Source organism: Enhydra lutris, unplaced genomic scaffold, assembly GCF_002288905.1.
Source record: "Enhydra lutris kenyoni isolate GAN:26980312 unplaced genomic scaffold, ASM228890v2 scaffoldscaffold75, whole genome shotgun sequence".
Taxonomy (NCBI): Eukaryota; Metazoa; Chordata; class Mammalia; order Carnivora; family Mustelidae; genus Enhydra; species Enhydra lutris.
This window is the reverse complement of record NW_019154159.1, coordinates 1,392,440-1,411,316: the sequence shown is the minus strand read 5'-3', so window position 1 is coordinate 1,411,316 and position 18,877 is coordinate 1,392,440. Positions and strand designations below refer to the sequence as shown.

At 56.3% G+C, this 18,877-nt stretch overlaps 2 protein-coding genes across 3 annotated transcripts in view; one reads left to right on the top strand and one right to left on the bottom strand.

Moving 5' to 3' along the window:
• LOC111160270 (glutamine rich 2) overlaps positions 1–4,221 on the top strand; it is a 33,498-nt gene extending 29,277 nt beyond the window's left edge. The window contains exons 24-25 of the mRNA XM_022523209.1: positions 155–289; positions 2,076–4,221. Coding sequence (XP_022378917.1) covers positions 155–289; positions 2,076–2,245 — 305 coding nt within the window. The 3' untranslated portion in view covers positions 2,246–4,221. The remainder of the gene's footprint in view (positions 1–154; positions 290–2,075) is intronic.
• A 750-nt stretch (positions 4,222–4,971) lies between these two features.
• LOC111160336 (UBA like domain containing 2) lies at positions 4,972–10,561 on the bottom strand. Of its 2 annotated transcripts, none has more exons than XM_022523374.1 (3): positions 10,370–10,543; positions 9,945–10,007; positions 4,972–6,134 (listed from the first exon to the last, which is right to left on the bottom strand). In XM_022523374.1, the coding sequence occupies exons 1-3, from the start codon at positions 10,487–10,489 to the stop codon at positions 5,817–5,819; spliced, it is 501 nt and encodes a 166-aa protein (XP_022379082.1). In that variant the 5' UTR covers positions 10,490–10,543; the 3' UTR covers positions 4,972–5,816. The 2 variants fall into 2 exon arrangements, with proteins under 2 accessions (XP_022379082.1, XP_022379083.1); XM_022523375.1 differs by having other exon boundaries at positions 5,738–6,137; positions 10,370–10,561.
• Positions 10,562–18,877: the final 8,316 nt, after the last annotated feature.

Sequence of the window (18,877 nt, the reverse complement as noted above, 5' to 3'; positions counted from 1 at the left end):
GAAGGGGTGTGTCCATTAGTTCCAACTGGGAAGGCCCCCCACTGAGGCGGTCGTGACCAGGGGCCCTGCAGCCCTCTCCCCATCCCCATGGGTCCCCACAGAGCTCCCACTCAGCATCTCAGAATGGACCCTCCCCTTCGCCATCCCCCGCCAGCCTCCATCTCCGGGATGACCAAGCACAAGGCCAAGCAATCCCGGCCCCATGTGCACAGGCAGCAGTCCCTCAGCGACAACGGCCAGCTGCCCTCGAGACCTCAGAGTGCCCAGATGCTGGCTGGCAACAGCCCAGGTAGCTTCCCTCCGGCCTTCCAGGTGGTCTCCACTGCCCCCAGGCCTCTGTTGCTTGCCCACCGGCCCCCCTCCTGCCCATGGCTGGTCTCTGCGCTTATTTCCCTGGGGAGAGGAAGTGCCTGGGAGCTGAGAGATGGGATGGGAGGGAGAAGGGAGAAAAATCCATCTTTACTGAGTTGTTCTTTTTTTTTTTTTTAAGATTTTATTTATTTGACAGAGATCACAAGTAGGCAGAGAGGCAGGTAGAGAGGGTGGGGTGGGGGGAAGCAGGCTCCCTGCTGAGCAGAAAGCCTGATGCGGGGCTCGATCCCAGGACCCTGAGATCATGACCTGAGCTGAAGGCAGAGGCTTAACCCACTGAGCCACCCAGGCGCCCCTACTGAGTTCTTCTTATGTCGCAGGGCTGGGGGGTAGATGCTGTTACTGTCCCCATCTCCCAGGAGAGGGAACAGGAGCAGGGTTGTAGCCCAGGGCTCTGGCTCCAGGCCCAAGTCCCCCCCGCCTCCGCTCACAGGTGCTCACTCTCCTGGAGCTAGTGGTCAGCTCTGTGCAGCAGCTGGTGGGCGCAGTCCGACCTTGTTTGGGGAGGAACTTCTCCTCACCCCCAGGCCTGGACGGTCCCTTGAGTCCCTGTGCTCCCCCAAGGGGCTAACTCCTAACTAAAAGTCTGGGGGCTAAGGGTCCCCCAGGGTCCAGCCACCCCTGGGGGCCAGAGAGGGACACTGGCCTGAATCACCACGAGGCCAGATCACCTTCAAGTGACTGTGAGCAAGTCTCCCCACCCCCGCATCCAGACCTGTTTCCTCATCTGCTCGTAAAGCGGGGCCCTGGATTGGTGCTGCTCAGGGTCAGGGCACCCAAGAAAGGGGATCTAACGAAAGGGGCTGCCCTTCTTCCTGTAAAAAGTTCCATTCGTACACTTTGTGGATGCCTATAGGAGGTCAAGGGCTGCCCCCCTTCCCCCAGCCCTGTTAAACACCCAGCCCTAGTTGCCCTTTACCACCCATTCCAGTCCCAGCACTCAGTGAGTGCCCAGAGGAAGCAGAAACAGAGAGGAGTGATGGCGCTAGTCAGGGCACCTCGCCTTTACTTACTCTCTCCAGCCAGGCACTGTGAGGGTCTTGACACGTACGAACCGGTTTTAATCCTCACACCAACATGAAGAGGCAGGGACCACTGTGAGCCTCATTTACCGCTAAGAAAACGAAGGCACAGAGAGGTTAAGGTGCTCGCCCAAGGTCACACAGCTAGGAAGCAGCAGGAGTGGAATTCAGACTTAAGCTGTCAGCCTCCGGAACCTATGCTGGTCACAAGGCAGAGCAGGCGGCGACAGACGATTCAGTGGGGGACAGAGTGCAGGGCTGTGACTGTGTTCTTAGGGGCACCTAGCTCCCCCCTCCTTGGCACTCCACTGTCTACCCTCAGGACACCTAAAATGTTAGGGGAGCAGGAGGGGAGAGGACAGTCTTAGGAGCAATTCCTGCACCTGCTGGTGTGACCAGCGCCTCAACAGCCCCTGTATCACTAGAGGAAACATTACCTAAGAGCCAGGCTCTCAGCCACCCAAGGAGGCCTTGATGATTTTTAACTCCCAGAGATTAGCAAGGAACTCTGCTCAGGAGCTCCCGTGCGGGCTTGCACGGCCCACCGCAGCCCTGCGGGCCCCTCTCCAGCACTCTGCCCCCCCCCCCCGTGCTGCCGGCGCTTCGGGCAAGGTGGGCTGTGGGGGGTGTGGGGCCTGGAAGAGAGCCACCTCAGCCCCCCATGTCTCACATGTCTCACAGCTCCTCCTCGTCCACGGAAAGACAGACCCCTGTCGTCCGAGGGGCGCCTCGCCCAGCCCAACGCAGCCCACCCGCCCAGCCCCAGCGAGATGGAGATGCACATGGACATGCCCCCCGGGGAGGGGCCCGAGGAGCCCACCCGGGGACCGCGGTCCACCACTGCTCAGTGAGCAAAGGTATTAATAAATGTTTAGGAAGAAGCTTGGGGCAGCGAGACTTCTGTGGTCTTGGCTCGGGAAGATGGAGTCAAAGGGTGGGGGGTCCTTCAGGCCAGGCCCCGCCAGACCACCCCCCGGGTCCGGGTGGCCGGCCTTCAGTTGAACAGGTTGGACTTCTAGCGTGAGAATGAGACCACGACCCCCCACCCCCCAAAACGGGTGAAGCTACCCTCCAAGGGTGCGGGGCTTCAAAAGCAGCTGGTGAGGCCAGACCCCAGAGCCTGGGGCTAGTAGGCCACAGTAGGAGGCGCTCTCACCCCTGCGGGCTCTCTCCTGACCTCCGCGGGACCCCGAGGCTGCTGGCCTACAGGGTTGCCTGGCCCACCGGGGTGTTCCTGGCACATCCCTCGGGGAGCAGGGCCCCGGCCACCTGGGAAGGTTTCTGGTTGCTGTCCTCTGCAGCTTACCCCTGAGTGGCTGCTGCAGAGGCAAAGAGGGACTGCCTGGCCTAGGCCGGTTCCCTGCTCCCCTTCCCCCTCCCCAGAAAGAGTGAAAAGAAATGTGAGCAGAAGTGTGTCGGGAGGGGCTTAGCCAGGGGACTGCCATGTGCCCAGCGCCCGGAGGCCTAGCCTTTGTACTGCCCCAGCCTGCTGGGCTCCACCAGCCCCCAAGAGGCAAAGAGGGTTCACTGCTATCCCGAGTCCTTTGCGCTAAAGGTCTTGGCAGGTTTGAGGGGACAGAGGAGCGAGGGGCAGCGGCTGAGTTCAGCGGGTATGGGATGAACCCCCAGACCCCCCTGGGGCCCCGGCGGGGACGAGGGAGAACCGCCCTCCCCACGAGGCCTCTGAAGTCACAGAAGCAGCTTTTCTGTCTTCAGGTCTCTTCTCATGGGAGGCCCCCAGCCCCACTCCTCGTCACCCCAACATAGGGAAGGGATGTCTCACACAAGAGGCTCGCTTTAAGGTGGGAGGGGATGGGGTGACAAAACACACACGAAAGGAAAGTGTGGCAGGAAACTGCCCAGAAGAGGGTTTCTCCCCAGTCCTGTGTGGGCAAAGGAGGGTATCATGGGGGTGGGGCAGGTGTTCCCTACGGGCGGGGGTGGTGTTTCCCCCTTCTTTCCCCATGGGCCAAGATCCCCTCCATCTTCTCACAATGATCTAATGCCCTGGCTGGGTAAGAAGTGGTAAACAGCTTGAACCCTGGGGGCCCGGTAGAAAGGTCTCACGCCAGTCGCCCTTCTCTCCCCAAGCAGAGCAGGAGAGCCAGCTCCAGCCCCTCTGCTCCTGCCCGGCTCCCGTTTCTCACCCAGCCTGAGAGATGTCAGCAGGTTCCTGGCTCAGTGTCCCTGGCCTAGAATCCAAACTCACCAGCTTGGCAGGGAGGAGCAGAAGCAGGACAGCCCAGCCCTCCGTGCCCAGGCCTCCCCCGCGCCCAGACAAGGACGGGGAGTGGAGGACATTCCCCAAGCAGGGGAGGCCAGCCCCCATCCTCGCACCTGGGCCAGGCCGCCCACCCTCCCCAGGCTGTGGTCCCAGCGTGGCCGCCCACGGGCCCTCCAGGGACTTCCCCTCGCAGCCCCGGAAAGCACAGGTGGGCTGGCTTAGGGGTGAGGCCGGGAGGCGGCCCAGGGGTTTCCAACCAGGAAACAAAACTGGAAGGACTAACCCAGCCTCAGAGGAAACCATCCCATGCAGGGGGCAGAGGGCACTGCTGGCAGGTTCTGCTCGGCTCCATAGGAGCCGCTGTGCGGGCGGGCTGGACGAGGTAGCCTGGCGTGCTCCCTAGGGCTCCTCTCAGGTGTCACTCCCCCTCAGGCTATGAACCCCCAGCCCCTCCAGCCCCACTCTACAGCAGGGTCCATCACAGGCCTCTGGCTGCTGAGGACGGAGAGAACAAGCCCCCTCCCCCCAACGCACATGCACACACACAAGCACACACGTGTTTTAGGGGTCTTAGGGCGCAGCGGGGTACAAGGCAGCATCCCTCCTGGGGCACCTGGGTGGCTCAATCCTTAAGCATCTGCTTTCAGCTTGGGTCATGATCCCAGCTGCCCCACATCAGGCTCCCTCCTGGGTTGGAAGTCTGCTTCTCCCTCCCACTCCCCCTGCTTGTGTTTCCTCTTTCGAGGTCTCTCTGCCAAATAAAAAGCTTTAAAAAAAAAAAAAGGTAGCATCCACCACCTGGCTGAGGATCATTTGAGCAAAGGCCCCATTGGGTCACGAATTGCCAACACTGCCTCTGTTCCAGTGGCTGGAGGCTGTGGGGAAGGTGGGAGGGGAAAGGAAGCCAGCTCCTTTGGGAACCACCCGGTCTCTGTGGATCCTGGACAGCCTTGGTCGACCTCTGGGGGTGGCCACTCAACACGCAGTCAGAGCCAGGCTATCCCCAGGGACTGAGGATAGGGACAGAAGGGACGGGCCCAGTGGGAAGATGCCTTGGGGCCTCAGGGAGCAGCTTCCCCACTGCAGACAAGACAAAGGCTCCAGGGCCAAGTGCCAGCCTGCGGTGGGCCACACCACAAGGGCCAAGAAAGGGAGAGGGTCACAGAAGCCAGTCAGACCCAGGCCCTCCTCTCCCTCCCATACTCAGCTGGACCCAGCTGGTCCTATCAACCCCCTGGTCCCGACACCCCTGATCAGAATACCCGGACCAGCCACTCCACACTGAAGCCCCGCTCCCCTCTTCCCAGGGGGACCCCTGTTCCTACCCAGGAAATAAAGGAACCGCAAACCAGGGAAGTTAGAAAAGTCTCTTTTAAGTTTTTTAAATTAAAATTTCACCCTGGTGAGATGATTGATTTGGGAAGTAAATCCAAAGTCAAGCTCTCCACTCTGCCATCCACTCGGGTGAGACACACAGTGGGAGAGGCAGGACCCCCGCTAGGCAGAGCCTCAGCCCCTGACCCAAGCCAGCTCTTTAGTTCAGCACAAGCCCTGTACATCCGGCCGGCGACAGGCGACACCGGGAGAGAGACAGAGCTGCGGGGCCACTGAGGAGCCAGCCACGAAGTCCAGGTGGGGAGCACTTGTGATGGCCAGGGGCCTCTGCACCTTTGGCCGCCAGGCGCTTCTGGGAGCCCCTGCTGGGGGACTCCTCGGAGTGGATCCACGGTGGTCCTCTTGATTCCCGAAGGCGTCACCTCCAAGAGACAGCCAGCGGACCCCTCAGGGTTGGTAATCCCACCTGGCTTGCAAGCACCTGCCTTGGGACGAGGGGTGGAGGAGAGGGTGCTGGCCCAAGGAGACACTCCGGGCTTTCCCTGCTGACCCCAACACCGCAGTCAGCCAGCCTCATTTCACATAACATTAGTTATATTTATATAGTCATATATATTATAGTTATATATTAAAAAGAGGGAAAAAACTTGTCTGAAGACAAACTCCTGAAGGACCCAAGTGGCTCAGGAAGTTTACTATCCCCCCCCACCCACAAAAATTCTTTTATAAAATCTTCCAGTGCGCTCTTCAGGAAACCCCACCCACCCCCAGCTCCTCCCCCACCCCGGCCCTCCTGTGTCCCCACGACCCTGGACTGCCCCCCCACGCCCCAGCTCCAGCCCAGCGCCTGGAGGCATCCAGTCTCATCTCTGGCCATCCACGGCAGCCACGGCTTTCTGCTGGGAGCCCCCCTGCTGTGCTCCGGGGGGCCACGTGGGCTGCGGGTGGTGCAGGTGGTGGAAGCTGTGGGCCGTGGGGGAGGAGGGCGGGATCCAGGCGGCCTGGTGGCTGGGTGGGGACGAGGCCCAGAAGGGGCTGAAGCTCGCAGGGGGGGAGCAGGCCACGGCCGTCATGGGGCTGTTGCTATTCTGCAAGCCCTCCGAGGCTCGGAGCTTGGAGAACATGGCCAGCGCGTCAGGGAAGTTGGGTGGCGTAGCAGGTGTGTTGCTGGGGGTGCACATCTGCTGGGAGAGAACACAGGTGTCGGGAAGGGGGACGGGCACACAGCGCCCAACTTCCAGCCATCGTGCCCTGTGGACCCACAGGGCCTAGGGTGGGGCTCACCCAGGCTGGCCAGGCCTCCATTCCCATTTGCCAGTCCACGGGCAGCTTCAACAGGACAGAAGCACCCTTCTCACCCCGAGCCAATACAAACAAAAAATAAGGACAAACCCTGACAATTTTTTTTTTTTTTTTTTTGCCAAAACTAAAGAGTGTTTCCTGCATGCCGGGTGGGGATGCCCAGAGGAGTGTCCACAGCAAAGGGTTAAGTCCGACCAGAAGCCAGGGTGTCGGATTCAAGTGAGGACACAAGAGAGCAGCCCAGGACACCGGTGCTTAGCGCCTCGGTCTGGGTAAGAAACCAGCTGGCTCCCTCCGTAATCCGCCCTCAGCCATTCCGAGGTCCTCGGTCAAAGGAAGGCAGCCAGACCCAAGGGTGTCCCTCCTCTGCCAACGTAGGACCTGCACCTTCTCGGCATCTGGGCTCACTCGGCTCCAGCCAGCGGCCCTGGAGGCTCTGTCTTCAATATCTCGATGCCTGGGCACAGATGAGGAAACGGAGGCCCGGAGCTCAAGTCAACCGACCAAAACACACCACCCGAGACTACAGGCTGCGAAGAGGGGATTCCTGGGCTTGGACTCCCACGGTGGTGAGGAGGCCCCCTGAGAACTGCGGACCCCAGCTCTTCGGTCTCTAGCCAACTCTGACTCATCTGCACTTCACGCCTGGGCTCCCCAAGGACAAAAAGCAGGGACTGGGGTTGTCTGTGTCCCCACATCTCCCCCACGATGTACTGGTGGGGTGCTGGCAGAGTCTCAGCCTCTTCTGTCCCCTCAGCCCTCCTCCTGGGGGGGTACTTACAAGCACCCCAACATGTTTTCTGCCAGGACCCTGGAAGGGAAACTCCCCCAAACTCTCCAGTATCCCCCACCCTTTCTGATCAGGGACCCCAGCTGGGAGGAGCAAGGCCTGGTTGGAGGAGGGCGCTGTACGGTGGCGCTCCCTGAGAACATGGGGGATGGCATCCCGCCCCCTACCCCCAGCAGCTCTTTGGGGCCAGGGGGTGCCACCCAGAACTCTCTCAAACGACCACGGGGAAGAGGCAGCAGAGAGCAAGGCCTGCACAAAGCCTGTTCTGACCTCACAGCAGCTTCTCTCTTTCCCAGGAAGCCACAGGAGTCCTTCTTTGAATTTCTCCTAATTTTAGCAACACCAGCCCCTCCCCCAGGCACGGGGCTGGGGGAGCAAGATTCTAGGGCTCTTCACCTCGCAGAGGGAGCTTTTCACAGCTCTGCAGTGAAATCCCAGCCAGAAACTGGGAGGGAGGTGAATCTGTCCTGTTAACTGGGCCAGCGCCCTCTCAGCAGCTGGGGAGCTGCAACCATTGTCTTCCTCAGGGGCGGCCACCGGAGTCCCAGCAGGCCTGGCCCCACCCAGACCACTTCCCTCCTCCCTCCACCACTCCCCGCCCCCCAGCCCGGGGCTGACTTCTCGGCAGCAGGAAACAATGAATGGGGGGTGGGGGCAGAGGCCAATTGCATCACAGCATCGTGACTTCCCCAGTTGGCCACGCCAGTGAAGCCCGTCTCAACCACCACCCGACAGGAAAATGGCCTGGCTCGCCTGGACCGGGAGCATCCCGTGCCCACCGAGCCCTGTGAGCTCGGGCAAGTTCCTTAACCTCTCCGAGGGGCGCTCTACTTTGGTGAAAAGCTGGGGTTTGGGCCAGATGCTTGCAAAACCCCTCCAGCTCCTCGCTTCTAACAACTACAGAGGGGAGTTTGCCAGCCCTAAAGCACACCATGTCCACTGCACCCTGCTTCCCAGCCAGGGCCTCACTCCTCTCCTCAGCGCCCCCCAATTCAACCCGGACGCTCCTCCCACCCCACCTGGGAAGATGCCTCCAACCGTGTGACTGTACAGTAATTTACCAGACAGTCATTTATTAGTTACTCATGCCCTGGGGTCACTTCTGGTGTTGCTATCTTGCCACAACTGTTCTCTTGTTCTTTTTTAACTTTTTTCCTTGATTTATTCTCTCAAAAAATTACAGACTCCTTGAGGGCAGGAATGGCATTCTCCACTGTGCTGATGAAGTACGCAATGGGTAGTGTATTGATGGATACACCGCTTGTAAGATTACAAAACCTGCCTTGAGGAAAGCTTTAAAAGATTATAAGCCCTACGCGCCTGGCTGGCCCAGTTGGAAAAGCATGCAACTCGATGTTGGGGGTCCTGAGTTCTAGCCCCACGTGGGGTACAGAGATTACTTACATAAATTAAAAAAAAAAAAAAAAGATTATAACCCCTTGGGATTTGCAGAGAAGGTATAACGAGGTCTAAAGGGACCTCTAGTCCCAGTTCTCCTGGGTCAGCCTCCCTTTTCACAGCATCACAGAATGGCTGTGCTGGAAGCCCCTGGGCTTTTTCCGAATGGCTACAACCTGGTGCAGGGGACCTCAAGGCTCTTTAGAGAGCTGGGAGCCGGGGTGCTCCTAGGCTCTGCTGCAAGGTGGGAGCCAGAGCTCTCCCCATGTTCAAGTGCAGGGGAGGGTCTCCTAGAGATGCCCCCTCTCGGTTTAGGAGGAACCTGGCCTTAGCCGCCACATCCCTGCAGCTCCCACAGTTCTCCCACTGTACTCCAATATGTTTTTCTCTTCTGATTTATATACAGCATCAGCCATTCCAAGTGAAGAGCTGTTGAAAAGGTCAAGATAGACCCTTCTACTCGTCCTTTGCAACTAGATGAAAACAGGGCACCAAGGACAAGACACAGCACGGGAACCTCATGCAGCTTTTCCAGGAAAGGCAACAGCTCTGAGAAGAGAGCCATGGGTAAGGACACCAAGTGTTAAAAATGCCAAAAATGCAATCAGAAAGCCACAACAGATCTCCTGGGGAATAATGTTTTACAATCCCCATGGTGGAGCCCAGTCCCTCCTCCCCCAGCAGAGCTAATAGGTAACTAGCAGGGTGGGTGGGGAAGGGAGGGGAAGGCATTCAAGCCTCTGAAGTGAAAGCCAGGTCCAGGTGCCCCTGGAAAGCAGGACACCCCACTGGCCAGGAGGGCAAAGGCTCAGGCCGAGGGGGCCAGCCTGGAAAAGAGAAGAAAGCACACCCAGACCCGAACCGCTCTGTTTCCTGTACTTTGTGTCTTCACACACTGAGATTAAATGCAAATTCTTGTCCTTATCTCGTCAAAATCCGACCCTCCTCCACACTCGGGGCCTGTCCCTTTTCCAACAACAGGAAAGAGGGAGCAGGGCTCTCAGGGTAGAGCTTAGCTCCCGGAGCCAGGGTGGATTTGTCCCTTTCCTGTTCCCCGCAGAGCTGGGCTGTTTGATGGGGGCTCCCCGTCAACAGACCCCCCAGCCCCCAGCGCCCCCGGGGCCCTTCACTCAGGGCGCCCAGGCCCCCCAGACGGTGGTTTTCATCCGAGCCCCCTCCCCACCCGCGGCCCCCGGCCACTGCCCGGCCGCCCCGCCCGCTGGTCCCGGGGAGCGCGCCCGGCACAGGCCCGCGCTCGAGGGTTCGGCAGCCCCCGGCCGGGCGGCGAAGTTGGGCGAGCCAGCCGGCGCCGGGAGCCGCTCTTTCCTGGAAGACATTTTGGCTCTTTGTTTACATCGCGGCGCGGCGCTCCCCGGCAACATGGCTGTCACCGCCGGCGGCTGACAGCGGCCCCCGGCCCGCGCCCTCGCCCCCCGCGCGCTGCTGGCCGCGGAGGACGCCCCCGCTCCCCGCCCGCCCGCCGGCGCCCGGACCCACTTACCATCTGGTGGTGGTGGTGGCTGTTGGGAATGTTGGTTTCTTGGAAGAACGTGCTCAGGGCGGTCTGCGGACAAGCAGAGCGGCGGGGAGGCGGTTAACGGGGCCGCGGCGGGAAGCCCCCCTCCCACCAGCGCCCGGCCGGCCCGGCCCCGCCAGCACGGGCTCCTCCGCCGTGTCCCCTCGGTCGGCTCGGCCCGCGGCGCGTCAGGGGGCGTCCCCGGGCCGCGCGCCGGTGGCGGGGGGAGAGGGATGTCGCCTGCAGGGCCCCCCCCCCGCGCCGCCCCCAGGCCCGCGCCCCACGCCACACCGCGCGGCCGCCGGCCGGGCGGCGACACACACAGAGCTCCCCGTCCCGGCGCGCGCGGCCGGCCGCCTCCGGCCGGCTCCCCCGGCTGCCCCGACCCCCGGGCCTCGGCCCGCGCGCACCTCGAACTGCCAATGGGCCGCCTGCAGCAGCTGCTTCGCCTGGTCGGCCGCGCAGCCCGCGGCCAGCACGAACTGGTTGATCATGACCTGGTGCCGCAGCTCGTCCATGTTCACCGACATGGCTTCGGCGGCCGCGGGAGGCCGGCCGCCCTCGGCTCGCGCTCGCCGCCGCCCGCCCGCGGCCTCCGGACCCTCGCCGCCCGCCGTCCGCCGCCCGCCCGGCGAGTGTCCCGGTCCGGCTCCCGCGGCCGCCGACACCACAAACAACGGCGCGGGGCGGGGCCGGTGTCCAACGTTCGGGGGCCGCGAGCCGCCGCCGCTGATTGGCCCGCGCCGCTCGGTCTGCGCCCGGCTCCGGTGCGGACGTTCGATTCGAATCCTGCGGCCTGCAGCCCGCACTGTTTCTCTTTTCGCCTGGCCGCGCCCATTGGCGGAGGTCGGCGCCGTGGGGCTGCTCGGCATTGGTCGGCCGCTGTGTTTTGGCTCGTCCCGGCTCCTGGTTGGTCGCGGCCGGGAGTTTGGGGCGGAGCCACACGCGCTGATTGGCTTCCCGGGGGCCCGTTTGAACTCAACTTGAAAACCTGGAGTGTCTGCTGATTGGCCGAGGGCCCTGTGTTTGCTGTTGTAGGCTTGGGGGTGGTGCGGCCAAGTTCATTCATTACTTCATTGAAACTGAACATGCTCAGCTGGAAAAGCAAGACAGAGTGGCTTTGACTCATTTCCTCTGAAAGATGTGGTCATCTCGGGAAGCAGAATGATCAAAATAGAAAACAGACAGAGGCTTTGCAGCTGCTCAATTCTCAAAACTGTTTATTTTTTTAAAAAACTTTCAAGCAGCTCTACTTCTTTTTTTTTCTTCTCCTGTTATTGAAATACAAGGTGCCCGCTTTCTGCCTCCTTTCAGTCACTATCCTCCCCAAAGCCCTAACAGTCTCTTCCTGGTTATTGGGCCAAAAACTTTGCTCTCTGAAGATGTAAACCGATGTTAGCATAGGCGAAGCGTAGTTGCAAGGAGGAAAAATTAGTGACTTTTTCAGTTGTTAATATGCCAAGCCCGGAACTTTTCCTTTTCTGAAATCGCCGGAACTCGCGGAAGTTTTAATTTCTACCATCTTTCTAAAAGTAGCGTTTCTAGGGGCGCCTGGGTGGCCCAGTTGGTTAAGCATCTGCCTTCGGCTCCAGTGATCCTGGGGTCCTGGGATGGAGCCTCTTGTTCAGCTCCCTGCTCAGGGGGAGTCTGCTTCTTCCTGTGTCCCTCCCAACCCTTGCTCTCTCTCTCTCTCTCTCTCTCTCTCAAATAAATAAAATCTCCAAAAAAAAAAAAAAAATGTCTTTCTATACCAGCATTGGCTCTCAACCCCAGCCGTTTAAAAACAAGATTTGTTTATGTGTGCAGAGCTTCCATATTCTGGATAAGGATGTGACCTTCAGGGGCGCCTGTCTGGCTCAGTAGGAAGAGCGTGTGACTCTTGATGTTGAGGTTGTGAGTTTGAGCCCCACCTTGGGTGTAGAGATTACTTAAAAATAAAATCTTAAAAAAAAAAAAAAAAAGGATTTGAACTTCTGGGCTGTGTCTGGGAACTGTAGGCGTGGGGAAAGAACTAGGAGTTTAGACGGACTGAGGAAGGGACAGAGAGGTTTGGAAGGTAAATATTGCTAGGGATTCACTGTTAGAATTTGTTTCTGAAAAACTTGGTAAGTTTTTGCATCTGAAATATCAATTCCACGGTATGTTGAAATTAGTTAAGGGTCTGCAGAATAGAAGGTTAGAAGAAAGCAAGCCCTGGTTCTATTTTGACTTTGCCTAAAGCAAATGTAAGTCTCTAAGAAAACTTGACCACATAAAAAATAAAATATAAATAAGGGAAAAAATTACACCCTATGATTATGTACTGATGAAAAATGGCCTCGGGCATTATAATGAGCTTGTTGCGTTTTGTTAGTCTTTTTGTTTGTTTGCTTACTTGTTTATTTTTTTAAAGATTTTATTTATTCATTTGGCAGAGAGAGAGAGAGAGAGAGCGTAAGTAGGGGGAGCAGCAGGCAGAGGGAGAAGCAGGCTCTCCGATGAGAAAGGAGCCTGATGCGGCCTCGATCCCAGGACCCTGGGATCATGACCTGAGCTGAAGGCAGACGCTTAATGACTGAGCCACCCAGGTGCCCCTGTTTGTTTATTTTGAAGGGGAAGGAGTCAGCTTTTTGACTGCTTCTTCTGCCATAATGAAGTGCACGCCGGCGGAGCCCTAGAGTGTGGCTGGCTTGCAGCCCTTCCCTTCCAGTAATTGCAAGGTGAAAACAAAAGTAAGCAGACAGCAGCATGTGTTGTCAGGGAGCTCAGGCCACAAGCAGCCCCAGAACAAGGAAGTAGTGTCATTGTGGGGCTCCAGTTTTCACAAGTACATACAGGTGGCAAGCATGCCACGACCATGAGTAGTAGGATTTACCTGGGCAGAGGCCCTTCAGCCCGCAGGAGCCCTTGGGTCTGAATTAAGAACTTCTCCAGGAAGAGAAGCGTCCTGAAAACACCAAAATTGCCAAACCTTTTTTTCTACCCCCTCCCCCACCCGGCTATCAAGGCAGTTTATTCCGAACGTTTTTTTAATGTTTACTGTTTGCAGGTACCAGTATCACAGCTGTGGGCTCCTGGGCAAGGCATGGAGGACCGAGCCCCCAAGCCGGAGGGACTCTGGCTCTGTGGGTGTAAGGTCACTCTGGGCAGCGAGGGGGAGAGCAACAGACCTCTGTCTCTGATCTGTGGCCGTGAGAGGTGGAAATGCTCTGTCAATAGTTTGGCTTCTGAGAATCTGGTTGGAGAGGAATGAGGGTAGGGCTTCCTTTTCTCAGGCCTGTTAACGCAGGAGGGTCACTGTCCTGGGAGCGCAGGGAGAACAAATGAGGTCATGTTTGTAGAGGGCTTTGAGCTGCTGGGATGAAAGCAACTCTCCAAGTGCGAGGTATTATTAACCGAAGGTATCATTATTTTAATCTGAGAGGACAATGTGCGGCAGGTAAAACGGCAATAAAAACACGCCCATTAATAACAAGTCAAACAGTAGTAGCCTCAGAAGGAAGAAAATCCTCATTCCATCAATGGTCTGAGCTACAGAGCGAGCCAAGACCTGGAAGAGAGACGCTCTCACCAGTATTTCCTCGGGCAGCTCCCAAGGATGTTGTGAATGGAAGTCGGGGAGTGGGTGCTGAGACAGGGGACAGCAGCCAGAACCACAGCAAACCACCTCCACCTACCAAGCGCTCCCTGCGAGCCACGCTCCTTTCTAGGGGGTTAATGTCTGCGAACTCATTTCGATCTTCACAACAATCCAGAGTCCCCTGTCATGTGCCAGGCAGGTAAGGCACACGGGAGGGTAGGAGCCTCCTCAAGGTCACAGTAGTTAAGAGGTGGTATGGGCTAGGGTCTAGTTCCAGAACCTCGCGGTTACCCGCTACCACATGCCTCCTTCCTTCCTGCTGGAGTAGTTGCCTTGTCCACACAAGGGCTATCAAGGGCACTGGGATTTCCACTGGGGGCACTTGAACATGAGTGAGCCCCCCTTGGGGGAAAGGGGGCACCAGCTCTCTTGGTATCTTTGTATTTCTTATTTCTCTATTGCTTCAAGTTGCCAGGACAAAGGGACAGGTGGCCAGGAGAAGCAGAAAGAAGTTGGGAGAAGGCGAGGGAGGGTGGGAAGGTTGCCCGTGCCAGGATGAGAAGGCAGCATGAAGGCCCACCGGGCAGCTGGCTGAGGCTGGAGGGCCGGCCCAGGAAGGGGGGCTCAGGTGCTGACTGGTGGGACGGCTCCCTTTCCCTGTCTCGGACTCCCGATGCTACGGCTCACTTTTGTGTGCTTCCCACAACCTAAGTTGTGCTACCACTTTTCAGTGAAAATTGATGCTATTTCTACTATATAGAGTGGGTTAGGAAGACCTTGTCACTTCGAAGCACTAATTTTTTTTTCTCGTCTTTCTCCTTAAAGAGGATGGGGGCTGGCACAGCAGTGCTCTCTCTACTCCAGGCAAATCCCAGGTCTCCGCGATAACTGAGATTTACGTCTATTGAGAATGTACTATGAACCCAACTCTGTTTAAAACCTTTGTTTGAATTACCTTATTTAATAAGGTAATTACTTTATTTAACAACCCGGATGAGGTGTTGTTAGGTGATAGGGACTGTGCCTATCCCCAATTAGCAAGTGAGAAAAGCAGGGTCAGAGAGGGTAAATGACTTGCTCAAGGTCACTCGGCTACCTCGGGGTGGAACTGAGCTCTGGGCTCGGCTGCTCGTGTTTGTCCCCCAAGCTGGTGCTCTTAAATATCAGAATCCACTTTCTGTCCCTGCCTGCCCCCTGGCATCCATCTTTTCTCCTCCGTCGGTGTTACTAGAAAGATAGAAAAGCCAGTCTGGGTTGTTGAAAGTAGCAGAAAGGTCAACGCCATTCCACAAGGGATGAGTTCATGCTGGTTTACACCAGATTACATTTTCACCAAACGTCCCATGTCCCCCAAGGGACAAAGGCCATACCACGCCCAGCATCATTAATGGCATTTCCTAAAAGCAGCATGGGTGGCCTGCACTGCACTCCCTGTCCTGCGCCTGCCCTGCGATAAGGCGGCCCCGCCTTCCGTTGCCAGGTGTATCTCAGGGTAGGTGAGTCTCCAGCAACCTTTCCAAGGGACACCAGAGGCTGGGTCTTTGCCAACACAGAGAGAAAGGCAGGGTAGAGAGACAACTTTCTAAGGAAGGGTCTCCTTCTGAGGGGCCTTCGATTGTCCGCTTGGACTCAGGCTCCCAGCACTTTCTCTCGACCGTCTACGAGTTGGCGGGCACGGAGCTGGGCCTCTGTAGTCACACCCTTGCGTTCAAAACATAGCAGGTCTGTTGCTGTAGCAGCTGCTGACTTCAGGTTTTACGACAACCTTCTTACCTGACCCACCTTTTTTTTTTTTTTTTGAGAAATATATCACACCCCAAGAGTTTGTGTATAACCTACGCACAGTTGGAGGAATGAAGAACGATCACCCATGTACCCAACACAGAACCCAAGATGTCCAAGACTAGTACCTTCGAAAACTCTCACATGAGCCTCCCCAAAAGCATACCCTCCTTTCCTTCCAGACCGTAATTCTCAAATTTGCATTCATCATTCCCTCGCTTGTCTTTGTCGTTTACTTTTGTACGTATGTATCTCCAAACAAGGCACTGTGGGCGCAACAGATTGATTCCTTTGTGGATGTGACTCGCCCTTCTCTCCTCCATGCCTCTCGCATTAACTCTACTGGGTGAGCTCTGTGCCCCCCCACCCCTTATCAACATGGGTCTCTCACAAACAGGGTTGGCTCTCTTGTTCTCTTTTCCATGACCCCAGACAGAAACTCTGATCTGAACTAACAATCATAGGTGGGAGAGGAGATAAGAAGGCTCCTTGGGGCACCTGGGTGGCTCAGTGGGTTAAAGCCTCTGTCTTCAACTCAGGTCATAATCTCAGCGTCCTGGGATCAAGTCCCGCATCGGGCTCTCTGTTCAGCGGGGAGCCTGCTTCCTCCTCTCTCTCTGCCTGCCTCTCCGCCTACTTCTGATCCCTGTCTGTCAAATAAATAAACTCTTTAAGAAAAAAAAAAAGAAAAAAAGGAAGGCTCCTTAGGGGAGGAAGAAGTTAGCTGGAAAGGATTCAGGGAGATAGAAGGAGAATGAAAGGAATGTTCAAAGAGGGAACGGAGTGAATCAAGTCACAGAGTTACTTTGAAAGTGAGTTCATAGCAAGGAGGATTCAAGGGGATCTATTGGGAGACAGGCTGGAGGTGATGCTTAGCTTGGATAGGCAAGTGTTAGAGTGGACCTGCTCCCGGCAGTGGGGTAGGAGGGGGTGGTTAGTATCCTTCCCTTTATTTCAAAAAAATGGCACTTCTACCTTCTCAAGGTAGTGCAGAGACTCCTCAAATTAATCATGTCGGGGCGCCTGGGTGGCTCAGTGGTTAAACCTCTGCCTTTGGCTCTGGTCACGGTCTCAGGGTCCTGGGGTCGGGTCAAGCCCCACATCGGGCTCTCTGCTCAGCAGGGAGCCTGCTTCCCCCCCCTCTGTCTGCCTGTCTCTCTGCCTACTTGTGATCTCTCTCTGTCAAAAAATAAAAATCTTAAAAAAAAAAAAAAAATCTGCCTTCGGCTCATGTCCTGATCCTGGAGTCGTGGGATTGAGCCCCACATCAGGCTCCCTGTTCAGTGGAGAGCCTGCTTCTCCCTCTCTCCCTGCTTGTGCTCTCTCTCTCTCACTCACTCACACTCTCTGTCAAATAAATAAATAAAAATATTTTTATTTTATTTTTTTTAAAGATTTTATTTATTTATTTGACAGAGAGAGATCACAAGTAGACAGAGAGGCAGGGAGAGAGAGAGAGAGAGAGGGAAGCAGGCTCCCTGCCGAGCAGAGAGCCCGATGCAGGACTCAATCCCAGGACCCTGAGATCATGACCTGAGCCGAAGGCAGCGGCTTAACCCACTGAGCCACCCAGGCGCCCCTAAAAATATTTTTAAAAAATTAGGTGAGGCTGAGCTATGTTCTGGCAATTACAATCCTAAGGTCTTACTTCTCAACAACACTAAGTTTGCTTCAGTTTGGTGACTCTTAAGAACTGCCCTCTGGGCAATGACTTGATGACCCAGACTGTGCGAGTTTCTACGATCCTGAAGCTCCCAGTTGGTAAACTCTAGCCCTTTGGGGGGAGGGGGGCACTGCCTGTTTTTATAAATAAAGTTTTATTGGAACACAGTCATCCTTACTTGTTCGTGTATTATCTATGACTGCTCTTGTACTGCGGCACAGCTGAATAATTGCAGTATGGATCTCAAAGCCTGAAAGGTTTCCATTCTGTCCTTTATGCTATGTGGAACATTCCAGCAGCCAATGCGAGTGCTGGACAGTCGAGCCTTGGGAATTAGGTGTTTTAGCCCGAAAGTAACACACCTCTGTTCATGGTTCCTTGTCCAGAAGAATCACGTGGCCTCTCCTAACCCAGGGGGAAGTGAGAAATAGAGGAGACCAGGGTACTGGCGATTACAACAACCATCTAAACCACCGCTATGTGGCTCTTCCCCAGGCACGAGGCTGTCGGGCAGTGAGGATGAGGCTATTTTCACCTGCTTATCTCTAAATCCCAGAGGCGCAGAGGGAATTTGCGTGGCGTAGGATTCAACAGACCGGAGGGCAAAGCTGAAGAGTCTGGAGTTTCTTTCTTTCTTTCTTTCTTTTTTTTTTTTTTTTAAGATTTTATTTATTTTTTTGACAGAGAGAGAGAGATCACAAGTAGGCAGAGAGGCAGGCAGAGAGAGAGGGGGAAGCAGGCTCCCCGCTGAGCAGAGAGCCCGATGTGGGGCTCAGTCCTAGGACCTGAGATCCATGACCTCAGCCGAAGGCAAAGGCTTAACCCGCTGAGCCACCCAGGCGCCCCGAGTCTGGAGTTTCTGATGAGTTGCCACTTGAGGTTTCAGGAATGTTCAGGAACACAGGAAGTCAGGGCAAATCCTGGGAGAGATGTGTTTGGTTAAAATAAAGTCCCTGATCTTTTTTTGCAAGTTTAGCAGTGATAGGTGCCCTTTTCCTCTAGGAACACAGGACACCTTGGGGTGAACATTGGACGTGGGCTATTTCCTGACCCGAAAAGCCCAAGCCACACGGATCATTTCTTGGACCAAGCATGGGCGCTGTAAATAAACACAGGGCAGCATTCCGCATAAAGAGGAAGGAAGTATTTACTGAGAACAAGAGCCCTGGGTTGTACACAACAGAGTTGGGAAACCACCAGATTGTGCCTCCACACTAGCAGTGCCCAGGCCTAGCCTGCCTCCGGCGCCCGAGAGCAGTCAGAGAAAATCCCGTGTCCTGCCCTTCAGGAGCCTCCAGACCAGAGCTGCCCCACTGACCAGACTGGGTCCAGAGCCTGGACACCAGAAGGGATGGCTCCCGGAGACAGGGCGTCTGTCCACGTCCGAAGGCAGTCACCAGGCACGGGGTCCGCAGAATTTATAGGTGGGTAAGGGTTTTCATCTCCCAGAGCTCTTGGAGAGAAGTTCAAGGCCAAAAAGGATTTCTATAGGACGTAGAGCGGCAAAGGGCTTGTTAAAAAATAGTCCTAAAGGGGAAAAAAAAAAAAGGTCCTAATTCAGACAAGGAGATGATGTGGAAGGAAGTGGGTAGGATAAGGAAGGCAGAATAAATATGGAGGGAGGCAAGGCAGAGGTAGGGCTGGAGCGAGCGCCACAAGCATTGCCCTTTATTACCGACACCATCGAACTGAACAGACGGAACCACTATGTCGGCTCGGGGACCAGCAGGCCTGGCACTGGGTTCCCATGGAAGCTGGTCTGAGACTGGCAGTCTGTGGGGAAGACCGGGGCTTTGGATTCAGATGAACCTCAGGCAAGTTCCTGCTGCTTCCATCTCGCTGAGGGAGCTTGAGTTTTGCTTATCTCATAGGGTTGTTTTAAAGATTCAGTGAGATAATCCATTCAAAAGCACT

Bases quoted from the DNA above. Each gene is read 5' to 3' on its own strand.
- LOC111160336 (XM_022523375.1), bottom strand. From the start codon at position 10,489: ATGTCGGTGAACATGGACGAGCTGCGGCACCAGGTCATGATCAACCAG. The intron at 10,008-10,369 runs GTGCGCGCGGGC...GCTTGTCCGCAG, and splicing joins CGGCCCATTGGCAGTTCGAG to ACCGCCCTGAGCACGTTCTT. The intron at 6,138-9,944 runs GTAAGTGGGTCC...GTTCTCTCCCAG, and splicing joins GCCACCACCACCACCAGATG to CAGATGTGCACCCCCAGCAA.